This window comes from Protopterus annectens, chromosome 1.part1, assembly GCF_019279795.1.
Source record: "Protopterus annectens isolate FY-2018-M chromosome 1.part1, PAN1.0, whole genome shotgun sequence".
Classification (NCBI taxonomy): Eukaryota; Metazoa; Chordata; order Ceratodontiformes; family Protopteridae; genus Protopterus; species Protopterus annectens.
Genome location: NC_056726.1, coordinates 445,126,555 through 445,139,490, shown reverse-complemented (window position 1 = coordinate 445,139,490; position 12,936 = coordinate 445,126,555). Strand labels below are relative to the sequence as shown.

Sequence of the window (12,936 nt, the reverse complement as noted above, 5' to 3'; positions counted from 1 at the left end):
GTGTTCATATAGACAACAATTTTAAATTCAATCTACATATACTTCAAACTATTAAAAAACTCCAAAAACTAGGTTACATCTACAGGGTCAAACACTACTTAACTAGCACAGCAAGAAAAACATTAGCCTCAATCTACTTACTACCATCCCTTCTTTATGCTCCCTTCTATCCCTTACAAACATAAATGGCAACCTAAAGAACAAACCAGCTTCATGTTATAATAAAGCTGCAAAATTTAATACCACTGCTACACATACAACCCACCACAATGAGACCGTAAAACAGCTAAACTGGTGTGAACTACACAAATATCTCACATTCACTAGGGTATTTATTGCGTACAGACTAATAACATTATCCCTAAAAATGCCAGTGTGAAAAAAATACACTAGTGCCTTAAACTACTACAAGAGATCTCCGGTCTAGTGAAAAATTCCTCCTAAATTCTATAAAATCTAACAACGTATCAGCAGACTCACAATACTCTTGATGACTTTCCAAACTATGGAATGCTAAGCCCACAAAATTAAATATGATAGCAAACTACTCTGCTTCAAAATAGAGCTCAAAATACACCAAAAATCAATCCTGGACATGCTCATCGCCAGGCTAACAATTTCTCTCATGACCCCACACTCTTCCCTAATCTTCTCAAACTTTCCAACTCCTTGTCCAAGATAACAACCCCATTTTACAACCACTCTGACATTTAAGCATCTCAAAAATGCAGAAATGTTCCTGAAAAACCACAAAAAATAATAAAAAAAACAGACTGGAAGATGCAGGAAAAACAAAATCCACATGATGTTAGCGTAATAAAACTTTTAATCCACGCTTTCATAACCAAGCTACTTCAGAATAAAATGTACATACTCAACATCACTTTTAAAAATAGTTTTGAAGAACTTCTCCACCAATTAACTCATTTTTCCACTTAAACAATTATACAATTAAGCAATAAAATTTCTGAACTCAGGAAGTTATTTCCTTATATAGATGCTATGGTCTTTCAAAAAACATCTGATGTTGATAGCATCATTTATACCAGGTTTTTTGTCTGAATTAAATCTAATCTGCCATAAAGCCTCCTTTTGTTCAAGATTTGTTTTGAAATTGCCACCCCTGATTAATATCTATATAAGGAAATAACTTCCTGAGTTCAGAAATTTTATTGATTAATTGTGTAATTGTTTAAGTGGAAAAATGAGTTCATTGGTGGAGAAGTATTTCAAAACTGTTTTTAAAAGTGATGCTTGAGTATGTACATTTTATTCTGAAGAAGTTTGGTTATGAAAGCGTGGATTAAAAGTTTTATTACGCTAACATCATGTGGATTTCACTCTGTTTTTTCTGCATCTTCCAGTCTGGTTTTTAAGCATCTCACTTCATGCTTGAATGTCACCTTTTCAATATCTCTCTCTCTCTCTCACACTATAATCTAACATTGCCCCTTGAATCAACAACTTGTTCAACCTCCTTCTGTCCTGTTCAGTCTCCTTTGCCTTACCTACACTCTTTCTCTCAAGCACTTTTTGACAATCTCTCTCATCTTTTCATTATGATACATCTACAACCCTTTCACTAACTCTTATGTTCAATACTCAAGCACATATTTTTCTCTTACTTATATCAAGAGTTTCAACCAGTCTTACTTTAATGTAAAAATCATAGCTGCTTGTATAATAACTGTTACGGGTAACTACTTTCCAAATCAAATGCACTGTATGAACCTATCCATTATCAGTCTGTATGTAACCCATTCTTTCAACACTAAATGTTACTGTAACTCATGAATGCAAACATTATTTATTCTGTATAATTATGCTCAAAACAATATTGTTCTTAAAAAATGAAAGTGTTAATCACAAGCATATGCGATGCAGCTTTTCTCCCTTGGCCTCCACTGAAAATGGGTCAGACTTTCCTAGTCAACAAAGACAATAAAGAAGGAAAGAAAAAAGAAACAATTATATATGTGTGCATATATACACCATACCTTTGACCAGAAACCCAAAGTGTCAATTTTCCATGGACGTTCTTCTTGCCTTCTGCCTTCTGTACATAAGTCATTGCTACATGCTGCCACTTGCCTGGAGTAAGAACTTGTTCCTGAGATTCCGCCTGTGCCAGCAGGCTAAGTTTTGAATCATCATTTGGATCTATACAAATTCTGCAAAAACAGACCCACAGAAAAAAAATACATTTTACCAAGATGTACCTTAAAACAATTAGGAAAAAGCTGCTATTTAAAACAAATATGTGTTTTAATAACACACCAATTAAATTCCACATCAACACATTTTACATTTAAAGCAATCACTGATAAGGCCACAACAGCAGTCAGAATTAACATGGATACAAAGCTTTATACTGTCTCAATGAACTCTGCTGTATGACTGAAATGAAAAGAAAAACAGCAAACAAAAAAGTACTATCTTAATGGGGGAGAGGATCCTCCAGAATCCCTCATGTGTGCTATATATACTCATAGTCACCAACAGCTACAATAGCTTTGGAGATGCACTATATAGTAGTTCAGTGGCTAAAAAATGGAACTCTGTCCCTACAAGCATTCAAAACACATCATCCAAAGCCTCCTTTAAAGACCTCATCAGGCAACATCTCAAAGAAAGTTGGCAGTGCCATGATTGCTTCCCAGGCTAGTGAAAGCGGATAACACATACATACAAAATCTAGAGCACTTGATAATAGTTTTCAATCTTACTCACAAACACTGGCTAATCTACAATGTATGTACTGTACCTGTGTACTATGTATGTATTCTACCTATGTTCCAAATTTCAGCTGTACACCACAAATCTATTAATTACCTTTATTTTTAAAATTACTATTTTTTTGTTTGTTCCTTCCACTGTAACTGTTTATGTGCCACATACCACTGTAAAAACATGTCTCCTGCAATTTGTGTGTATACTGATTATGTCTAAATAACTAAATGTTTCTGTAATTTTTCTTTGTGGAGCTTTTCTCCCCGGGCCTCTGCTGAAAAAGGGCCTTTTCAGCTCAGTCAGACACCCCCGGTTAACAAATGTAAAATAAATAAATAAATAAATAAATATTACACTATTATATGCCACTGTATCTTGAGGTTAGTGAAATAATTCCTTCCATGTGTGAAAACTGTCTTCTTACCACAAGTTTTCCACAGACATCCTCACTAAAATGGCATCTGACAAATGCTTCTAGAAAGTGAGATGTCAGTGGATACACAGCCCTGTGGAATTGGTCTAAAGTGCCTTCTAATTCAACTCTAGGGCTAACACAAGCACATTTTCAATAATCATATTTGTTGCCAATACACCATGAAAAGTACAGTTTTGTACCTACCATAAATGTAGATGTTCGAAGATCCACATTGCTGCAGTCCTTACATATGGGTAGTCCGCTGTCCTCGGTCGGCCCGAATACCAAAGTATTAGGTTGACGTCGGTCAAGGCGCTTAAAACTGACATCAGGACGTCAGGGTACAAAAGCGCATGACCGACGTAATTTCCTCAGTCTTTTCTTGCCCCAGATGTCAGAAGGCCCTAACAAGAAAGGCCACAGCCAAAAACCAGCAAAAACTAACCAACCACCCGTGCACTAACCATATTTACAATATGTACAACACAAACCACACCACCACCTTCAACAACAGAGGGGAAGGAGGGAGGGTAAATTGGACTGCAGCAATGTGGATCTTCGAACATCTACATTTATGGTAGGTACAAAACTGTACTATGTTCTTCATCTCACATTGCTGCAGTCCTTACATATGGGTAGAATCCCAAAGCAGAGGTAAGGGAGGATGGCAAAACTATAAAGCATTAGGAGCTGCCAAAAGTACAGTTTTGTACCTACCATAAATGTAGATGTTCGAAGATCCACATTGCTGCAGTCCTAACACTTGGGTAGTCCGCTGTCCCTCGGTCGGCCCGAATATCAGAGTATAAGGCTGACGTCGGTCAGGGCGCATTTGACTGACATCAGAACGTCAGGGTACAAATGCGCATGACCGACGTCATATCCTCAGTCTTTTCTTGCCTCAGATGTCAGAAGACCCTAAAGAAAAAGGTCAAAACCCATAGGCAACAGCTAAACAACCAACCAGCCTAACACCAAGAATATGTACAATAAATACAATATATACAATAAACACAATATACCTCAGATGGATAACCCAACCCACACAACCACCTCAAACTACAGAGGGGAAGGAGGGAGGGTTTGACTGCAGCAATGTGGATCTTCGAACATCTACATTTATGGTAGGTACAAAACTGTACTATGTTCTTCATCTCACATTGCTGCAGTCCTTACATTTGGGTAGAATCCCAAAGCAGAGGTAAGGGAGGATGGCTAAACTATAATGAAGCAGGAGCTGCCAGAATGCCCTGCAACACAGCAGTGGCAAACCCAGCCCTGGATTTAGAGTACAAAGGAAGATGGTAATGCCTAGAGAAGGTATGCACTGAACTCCAAGTGGCTGCCTCCAAAATATCCTTAGTTGCCATCCCCCTCAAAAAAGCTGTTGAAGTGGCAGTAGCCCTAGTGGAATGAGGCCTAATCCCAACTGGAATCTCTTTGCCATGATGGGAATAACAGAAAGCAATGCAAAATCCAATCCACTTAGAAATAGTTTGTTTTGACACGGGCTTGCCCTGAGAGCACAAAGCAAAAGAAACTAATAACTGCTGAGATTGCCTGAACCCTTTAGTTCTGTCCAAATAATATCGCAACTGCCTGTGTACATCTAAAGTGTGCAAAATCTTTTCCCTTTATTTTGGGGATTTGCATAAAAGTAGGCAAATGAATAGTTTGGTTTAAAGCCACACTAGAAACCACTTTAGGCATAAAGGAAGGATTAGCACGTAAGATACCCTATCCTTATGGAAAATTAAGAAAGGCTCAACTGCCATAAGGGCCTGCAATTCAGAAACCCTTCTTGCAGAGGTAATGGCCAACAAAAAAGCAGTCTTCCATGACAAATATTTCAACTCAGCAGTAGCTGCAGGCTCAAAAGGTTGTAGAGTGAGTTTCTCCAACACAAAATTGAGATCCCAAGCAGGAGTAGGAGCCCTTCGTGGGGTCTTATATTCTTTGCCCTCTAAGAAATTGCTTGAACAAAGGATGAGAAAACAATGGTGGGTCACAGTCGTAGTGAGCTGAAATTGCTGCAGCATGAATCTTAATAGAAGAGAAGGACAAACCTTTGTCTAATAACTCCGTAAGATATTGAAGAGCCACACTTAAATCAGGCTCAGAAACATCCAAATCCTTAGCTGCACTCCAAAACAAAAATCTCTTCCATTTATCTGCATACACTTTCCTTGTACTAGGCCTTCTAGCTTCCAAAATCACATTCAAAACTTGTTGTGGAAGTTGAGACCCTCTATGGTTTAAAACAGAATATGCCAGGCTGTTAGATGAAGAGAGTGAAGTTTGACATTGAGCAAATGACTGTCCTCCTGGGACAACAGATGTGGAATCAAAGGCAAAGGCCATGGAGCCTTCCGCACTAGACTTCTCAGTAATGGGTACCAGTGCTGCCGAGGCCAATCTGGAGCTATCAAAATCATCCTTGGCTTGTCCTGTCTGACCTTCAGAAGTACCTTTGGGAGGAGAGGCAGAGGTGGAAAGGCATACACATGAAGATTTTTCCAACTGAAAGAAAGAGCATCCACTTTCCAGGCTGTGGGATGAAACCTCTTTGTGCAAAACCTTGGCAGCTGATGGTTTAGAGGAGAAGCAAACAGATCTATGTCTGGAGTTCCCCAGGACACTGTCAATTTCTGAAATACATGAAGATCCAGTTTCCACTCGTGGGGATCCATGATTTGTCTGCTTAACACATCTGCTAAGGAGTTCTGTGCTCCTGGCAGAAACCTTGCCTGAAGACTTAGTTGTAAACTGAGAGCAGTCTCCCACAAAATCATTGCTTGCCTGCATAGAGGATAAGAATGTGTTCCCCCTTGCTTGTTGATGTACCACATGACAGTTGTGTTGTCTGTTAGAATCAACACCTGCCCTGGAAGAAGTAAATCCTTGAAAGCTATTAATGCAAACTGGACTGCTAACATCTCCTTCAAGTTGATATGTAGATGCTGTAGTCTGACAGGCCACTTGTCTTGTATCCACTTTCCGTTTAGATGAGCTCCCCAAGCTTTGTCCGAGGCATCTGTCGTTAAAATTTGACTCGCCTCTGGCCGGGTCACAGAGAGTCCCTTGTTTAGGTGACATTCCTGAGCCCACCACAAAAATTCCTTTTGAATGCAAGGTATTATTGGAATGACAGTGTCCAGATCCTGGCAGTGCTGTGTCCATACATTCTTGAGATACCATTGCAACTTCCTCATATGCAGTTTGGCATTGGGAAGCACCAGAATACAAGATGCCATGAACCCTAAGGCTTGAAGGACTGTCCTTGCAGTCAGCCCGGACTGAAGAGATAGATGATGGAAGTAAAGGGAAAGATTCTTTTGTTTGTCCGGGGTTAGAAAGGCCATCTGGGATGCTGTATTCAGTCTTACACCCAGAAAGCACATGTCTTGAGAGGGTACTAGACTGGACTTTATTTCGCTCACAGAATACCCCAGGCATCTTAGCACTGCTATCACATATTCCAAATGACGAAGAAGCTCTTCCCTTCCTTGAGCCAGAATCAGGCAATCGTCCAAATAAGGATAGATTTGTATTCCTTTCAGCCTGAAGAAAGCTATCACTGGAGCCAGAACTTTCGTAAATACTCTGGGCGGAGTAGATAAGCCATAGGGCAATGCAGAGAACTGATAGTGAGAAGCCCCAGTCCGAAAACGCAGATACTTCCTGCAACTTAGTCTGATAGGAACATGAAGGTATGCCTCTTTGAGATCCAAAGTTACCATCCAGTGATCCTTGCCCAGCATAGGTAAAAGTTGTTGCAACGTCAACATCTTGAACTTGGGAATGTCCAGATAAGTGTTGAGGATAGATAAATCCAAAATTGGTCTCCACGTGTTCCCCTTTTTCGGTACAAGGAACAGGCGAGAATAAAATCCTAGGCCTCTTTCTGGCATAGGAACCGGCTGTATGGCCCCTATTTGGAGTAACAGAGAAATTTGCTTGTGAGCCTCTATTCTTTGTTGAGGAGGAATGTCTGGCATGCCCTTGAAAGGAGGCAAGGTATGGAAATAAAACCTGTAACCGTGATGTATGATGTCCAATACCCATCTGTCTTGGGTAATCAACCTCCAATTTTCTTTGAAAAGTGCCAACCTTCCTCCCAAAGGTGCTGCCAGGCGAGCAGGTTCTGGCAGCTGAAAAGGTAGGTCATTGGGTTTGTTTACGAAAGGACTGACCCCTGCCCTCACCTGAAGACTGTGCAGGAGAACTCCCCGTCCTAGGCCTGAAAGAGCCCTGACCTCTGCCCCTGCCACGCCTAGATCTACCCCTAGACTGGGAATCATAAGAAGGATACGCCCACCCCTTAGTAGGCCAATTTCTACTAAACTGGAGGCTGAACCTGCAAAAATTCTTTAACAGTCTGCATAGACTTAGCCTTGTCTTCCATTTTCTTTAAAACTGCCTCAACAGGAGAACCAAACAAGACATCAGATTGCAAAGGGGCATCCAAAATCCTAGTTTTAACATGGTCGGAAAAATTTTGATCCCGCAGCCAGGCATGCCTGCGAAGAACTGACCCAGTGGCAGCCACCCTGGACGAGGCCTGTACAGCATCAAAACCACATTGCAAAGAGTGCTTACCCACCTGTTCAGAAACATGCACTAAATCTTGTAACTCTTTACAATCAATACCTTCCGCCAGAGCATCAACCTTAGATTTCAACTGTGAAAGGAGATAATTTTGATATTTCAACATGTGAAACTGGCAATTCAAAGCTCTCATGGCTAGAGTGGAAGAAGTATAAACTTTCTTTCCCCATCTATCCAAGGCCCTGGCCTCTTTATCTGCAGGAACCGGATTCTTGACAACAGAAGCCTTAACACCCTTAGGCCCCTGGCTAACAGTTTCAGGGTCTGCCCTAGGACTCTTAAAAGATACTTATGAGCTTCAGGTACCCTGTAATACCTATCAGGTTTAACAGGAGCAGGAGGCAAAGAATCAGGATTAAGAGAAGCCTCTGCAAATACATCTTCCACCACATTTAGAACAGGAGGTATAGCCAAAGGCCTATGCTGGGGTAAAACAAAATTCCCTAAGCCTTTTCCTGGAATCAGAGAAGTCCTGACCTTCCCATTTAAAATGCTCTCTCATGGAGTGAAGGGTCTCTGAAAAGAAAAATCCTCAGGAGGAGAAGCTGAAGGAGTAGAATCATCCACATCAGAATCAGAATAATGAGCATACTCCTGTAAGTCTTCAGCCAAGACTCAGACACATCCAAGCCTGCTCCCAATCCCCAACACTGGTTCCATCCTAGGCCTTTTATCAGGAGGGGGCATAGAGCCTCTAATTAAAGTAATTAAATCTTCTGCCATTTTAAGCATGTGCTTCTTGGGCACAGAACCTGAAGAACTAGGAGTGACACCCACAGAAGCTAAACTAGACCTACCTCTAGGAGAAGCCTTGGAAGCAGAAAGAGAGGGCCTAGACCCCTTAGGAAGGGAGGGAGTACAGTAATCTGAGAAGCCCCTACAGCCTGACCTGCCTCCTGGGAGGCCACATCCTGTAAAATCAAAGTTTCCCCCTGAGACTCCAGAGAGGCCTCCGGAACCACCGGTTCCACTGACGCCTCTAAAGAACCGGCGTCCGTTGGACGACTCTCTATCCTAGGTTTAACTGCCTTGTCCTTGCGCTTCTTTGAGGAAGCGGCGCCAGAGCATCCGACGGCATTTTGTAATTGCACCGCTTCCCAAAGACCAACCTGGCACAATCCAACCTCCGCTTTATAGTGCTTATTGAACCTAGCACAAAAGCGGCACCCAACAACGCCGTGCTCAGGTCCCAAACAAGGTATACACAAATTATGGTAATCCCTATGCGGTATCTGTTTCCCACAAGAAATACAGTTATTCACTTTTTCTGACATCCGTAAACCACTGAGGCAAGAAAAACAAAATATTCCCCAACGGGTACTTAACCAACTCTGACTTCGGTCTGAAACTTCAGAACGCCGAACGGCACTTGCAACACTGCTTCTGCATCGGACCATGCGGCAAAAGACTGAGGATATGACGCCGGTCATGCGATTTGTACCCTGACGCTCTGATGTCAGTCAAATGCGCCTGACCGACGCCAGCCTTATACTCTGATATTCGGGCCGACCGAGGGACAGCGGACTACCCAAGTGTTAGGACTGCAGCAATGTGAGATGAAGAACATATGCCCTGTAAAATTGCAGTGGCAAATCCAGCCCTAGATTTAGAGTAAAGTGGAAGGTGGTAATGCTTAGAGAAAGTATGCACTGAACTCCAAGTAGCTGCTTCCAAAATATCTTTAGTAGCCACCCCTTAAAAAGCTGTAGAAGTGGCAGTAGCCCTAGTGGAATGAGGCCTAATCCCAGCTGGAATCTCCTTACCATGATGGGAATAACAGAAAGCAATACAAAAACCAATCCACTTAGAAATAGTTTGTTTTGAAACAGGTTTGCCCTGAGAACCCAAAGCAAAAGAAACAAACAACTGCTGAGACTGCCTGAACCCTTTAGTTCTGCTCAAATAATATCGCAACTGTCTGTGTATATCCAAAGTGTGCAAAATCCTTTCCCCTTTATTTTGGGGGTTTGCAAAAAAAGGAGGGAAATGGATAGTTTGGTTTAAAGCCACACCAGAAACCCCTTTAGGGAAAAAAGGAGGGTTAGTGCAAAGACACCCTATCCTTGTGGAAAATTAAGAAAGGCTCAACTGCCATAAGGGCCTGTAATTCAGAAACCCTTCTGCAGAGGTAATGGCCAACAAAAAGCAGTCTTCCATGATAAATATTTCAACTCTGCCGATGCTGCAGGCTCAAAAGGTTGTAGAGTGAGTTTCTCCAACACAAAATTGAGATCCCAAGCAGGAGTAGGAGCTCTACGTGGGGGTCTTATATTCTTTGCCCCTCTAAGGAATTGCTTAAACAAAGGCTGAGAAAATAATGGTGGGTCACAGTCATAGTGAGCAGAAATTGCTGCAGCATGAACCTTTATAGAGGAGAAGGACAAACCTTTGTCCAATAACTCAGTAAGGTATTGAAGCGCAACACTTAAATTAGGTTTAGAAACATCAAAGTCCTTTGCTGTACTCCAAAATAAAAATCTCCTCCATTTATCTGCATAAACTTTCCTTGTACTAGGCCTTCTGGCCTCCAAAATAACATTCAAAACTTGTTGTGGAAGCTGAGACCCTCCAGGGTTTAAAACAGAATATGCCAGGCTGTCAGATGTAGAGAATGAAGTTTGACATTTAGTAAATGACTGTTCTCCTGAGACAGCAGGTGAGGAATCGAAGGCAAAGGCCATGGAGGCTCCTGTACCAGACTTCTCAGTAATGGGTACCAGTGCTGTCGAGGCCAACCTGGAGCTATTAAAATCATGTTTGGCTTGTCCTGTCTGACCTTCAGCAGTACCTTTGGGAGGAGAGGCAGAGGTGGAAAGGCATACACGTGAAGATTGCTCCAATTGAATGAGAGAGCATCCACTTTCCAAGCTGTGGGATGAAACCTTTTTGTGCAAAACTTTGGCAGCTGGTAATTTAGTGGAGAAGCGAACAGATCTATGTCTGGAGTTCCCCATAACACTGTCAATCTCTGAAATACATGAGGATCCAATTTCCACTCGTGGGGATCCATAATTTGTCTGCTCAACATATCTGCTAAGGAGTTCTGTGCTCCTGGCAGAAACCTTGCCTGAAGATTTAGCTGTAAACTGAGAGCAGTCTCCCACAAAATCATTGCTTGTCTGCATAGAGGATAAGAATCGTTCCCCTTGCTTGTTGATGTACCACATGACAGTTGTGTTGTCTGTTTGAATCAACACCTGCCCTGGAAGAAGTAAATCCTTGAAAGCTATCAATGCAAATTGGACTGCTAACATCTCCTTCAAGTTGATATGTAGATGTTGAAGTCTGGCAGGCCACGTGTCTTGTACCCATTTTCCATTTAGATGAGCTCCCCAAGCTTTGTCTGAGGCATCTGTCGTTAAAATCTGACTCGCCTCTGGCCGGGTCACAGAGAGTCCCTTGTTTAGGTGACATTCCTGAGCCCACCACAAAAATTCCTTTTGAATGCAAGGTATTATCTGAATGACAGTGTCCAAATCTTGGCAGTGCTGTGTCCATACATTCTTGAGATACCACTGTAGCTTCCTCATATGCAGTTTGGCATTGGGAAGTACCAGAATACAAGATGCCATGAACCCCAAGGCTTGAAGGACTGTCCTTGCAGTCAGCCTGGACTGACGAGACAATTGGTGGAAGTAAAGAGAAAGATTCTTTTGTTTGTCCGGGGTCAAAAAGGCCATCTGGGATGCTGTATTCAGTCTCGCACCCAGAAAGCACATGTCCTGAGAGGGTACTAGACTGGACTTTATTTCGTTCACAGAATACCCCAGGCATCTTAACACTGCCATCACATACTGTAAATGATGAAGAAGGTCGTCCTTTTCTTGGGCCAGAATCAGGCAATCGTCCAAATAAGGATAGATTTGTATTCCTCTTAGCCTGAAGAAAGCTACCACTGGAGCCAGAACCTTCGTGAACACTCTGGGCAGTAGATAAGCCAAAGGGCAATGCAGAGAACTGATAATGTGAAGTCCCAGCCCGAAAACGCAGATACTTCCTGCAACTGGGCCTGATAGGAACATGAAGGTAAGCTTCCTTGAGATCCAGAGTCACCATCCAGTGATCTTTGCCCAGCAGAGGTAAAAGCTGTTGTAACGTCAACATTTTGAACTTGGGAATGTCCAGATATGTGTTGTGGATAGATAAATCCAAAATTGGTCTCCACGTGTTTCCTTTCTTTGGTACTAGAAACAGGCGAGAATAAAATCCTAGGCCCACTTCTGGCAGAGGGACCGGTTGTATGGCCCCTATTTGAAGTAGTAGAGAAATTTGTTTGTGAGCCTCTAGTCTTTGCTGAGGAGGAACGTCCGGCATGCCCTTGAAAGGAGGCAAGGTATGGAAATAAAACTTGTAACCCTGGTGTATGATATCCAATACCCATTTGTCTTGGGTAATCAACATCCAATTTTCCTTGAAGAGTGCTAACCTTCCTCCCAAAGGTGCTGCCAGGCAAGAAGGATCTGGCAGCTGAAAAGTAGGTCATTGGGCCTGTTTACGAAAGGACTGGCCCCTGCCCTCACCAAGATTGAGCAGGTGAACTCGCAGTTCTAGGTCTGTAAGAACTCTGAGCTCTGCCCCTACCACGTCTAGATCTACCCCTAGACTGAGAATCATAAGAAGGATACGTCCACCCCTTAGCAGGCCAATTCCTACTACACTTGGAGGCTGAACTTGCAAAAATCTTTAACAGCCTGCATAGACTTAGCCTTGTCTTCCATTTTCTTCAAGACTGACTCCACAGGTGAACCAAACAACACATCAGACTGCAAAGGAGCATCCAAAATCCTTGTCTTAACATGGTCAGATAAATTCTGATCCTTCAGCCAGGCGTGCCTGCGAAGAACTGAGCCAGTGGCAGCCACCCTAGACGAGGCCTGCACAGCATCAAAACCACACTGTAATGAATGCTTACCCATCTGTTCAGAGACATGCACCAAATCTTGTAATTCTTTACACTCAATGCCTTCCGCCAGAGCATCCACCTTAGACTTCAATTGAGAAAGAAGAAAGTTTTGATATTTCAACATATGAAACTGGCAATTCAAAGCCCTCATAGCTAAGGTAGAAGATGTATAGACCTTCTTTCCCCATCTATCCAAAGCTCTGGCTTCTTTATCTAGAGGAACCGGATTTTTTACAACAGAGGCCTTGACACCCTTAGGTCCCTTACTAATAGTTTCTGG

At 42.3% G+C, this 12,936-nt stretch overlaps 1 protein-coding gene across 1 annotated transcript in view; it reads right to left on the bottom strand.

The window, feature by feature from the left end:
* The window catches only part of LYST (lysosomal trafficking regulator), a 3,825,950-nt gene that overhangs the window by 2,634,731 nt on the left and 1,178,283 nt on the right, over window positions 1-12,936 (bottom strand). The window contains exon 13 of the mRNA XM_044075805.1: window positions 1,998-2,171. Coding sequence (XP_043931740.1) covers window positions 1,998-2,171 — 174 coding nt within the window. The remainder of the gene's footprint in view (window positions 1-1,997; window positions 2,172-12,936) is intronic.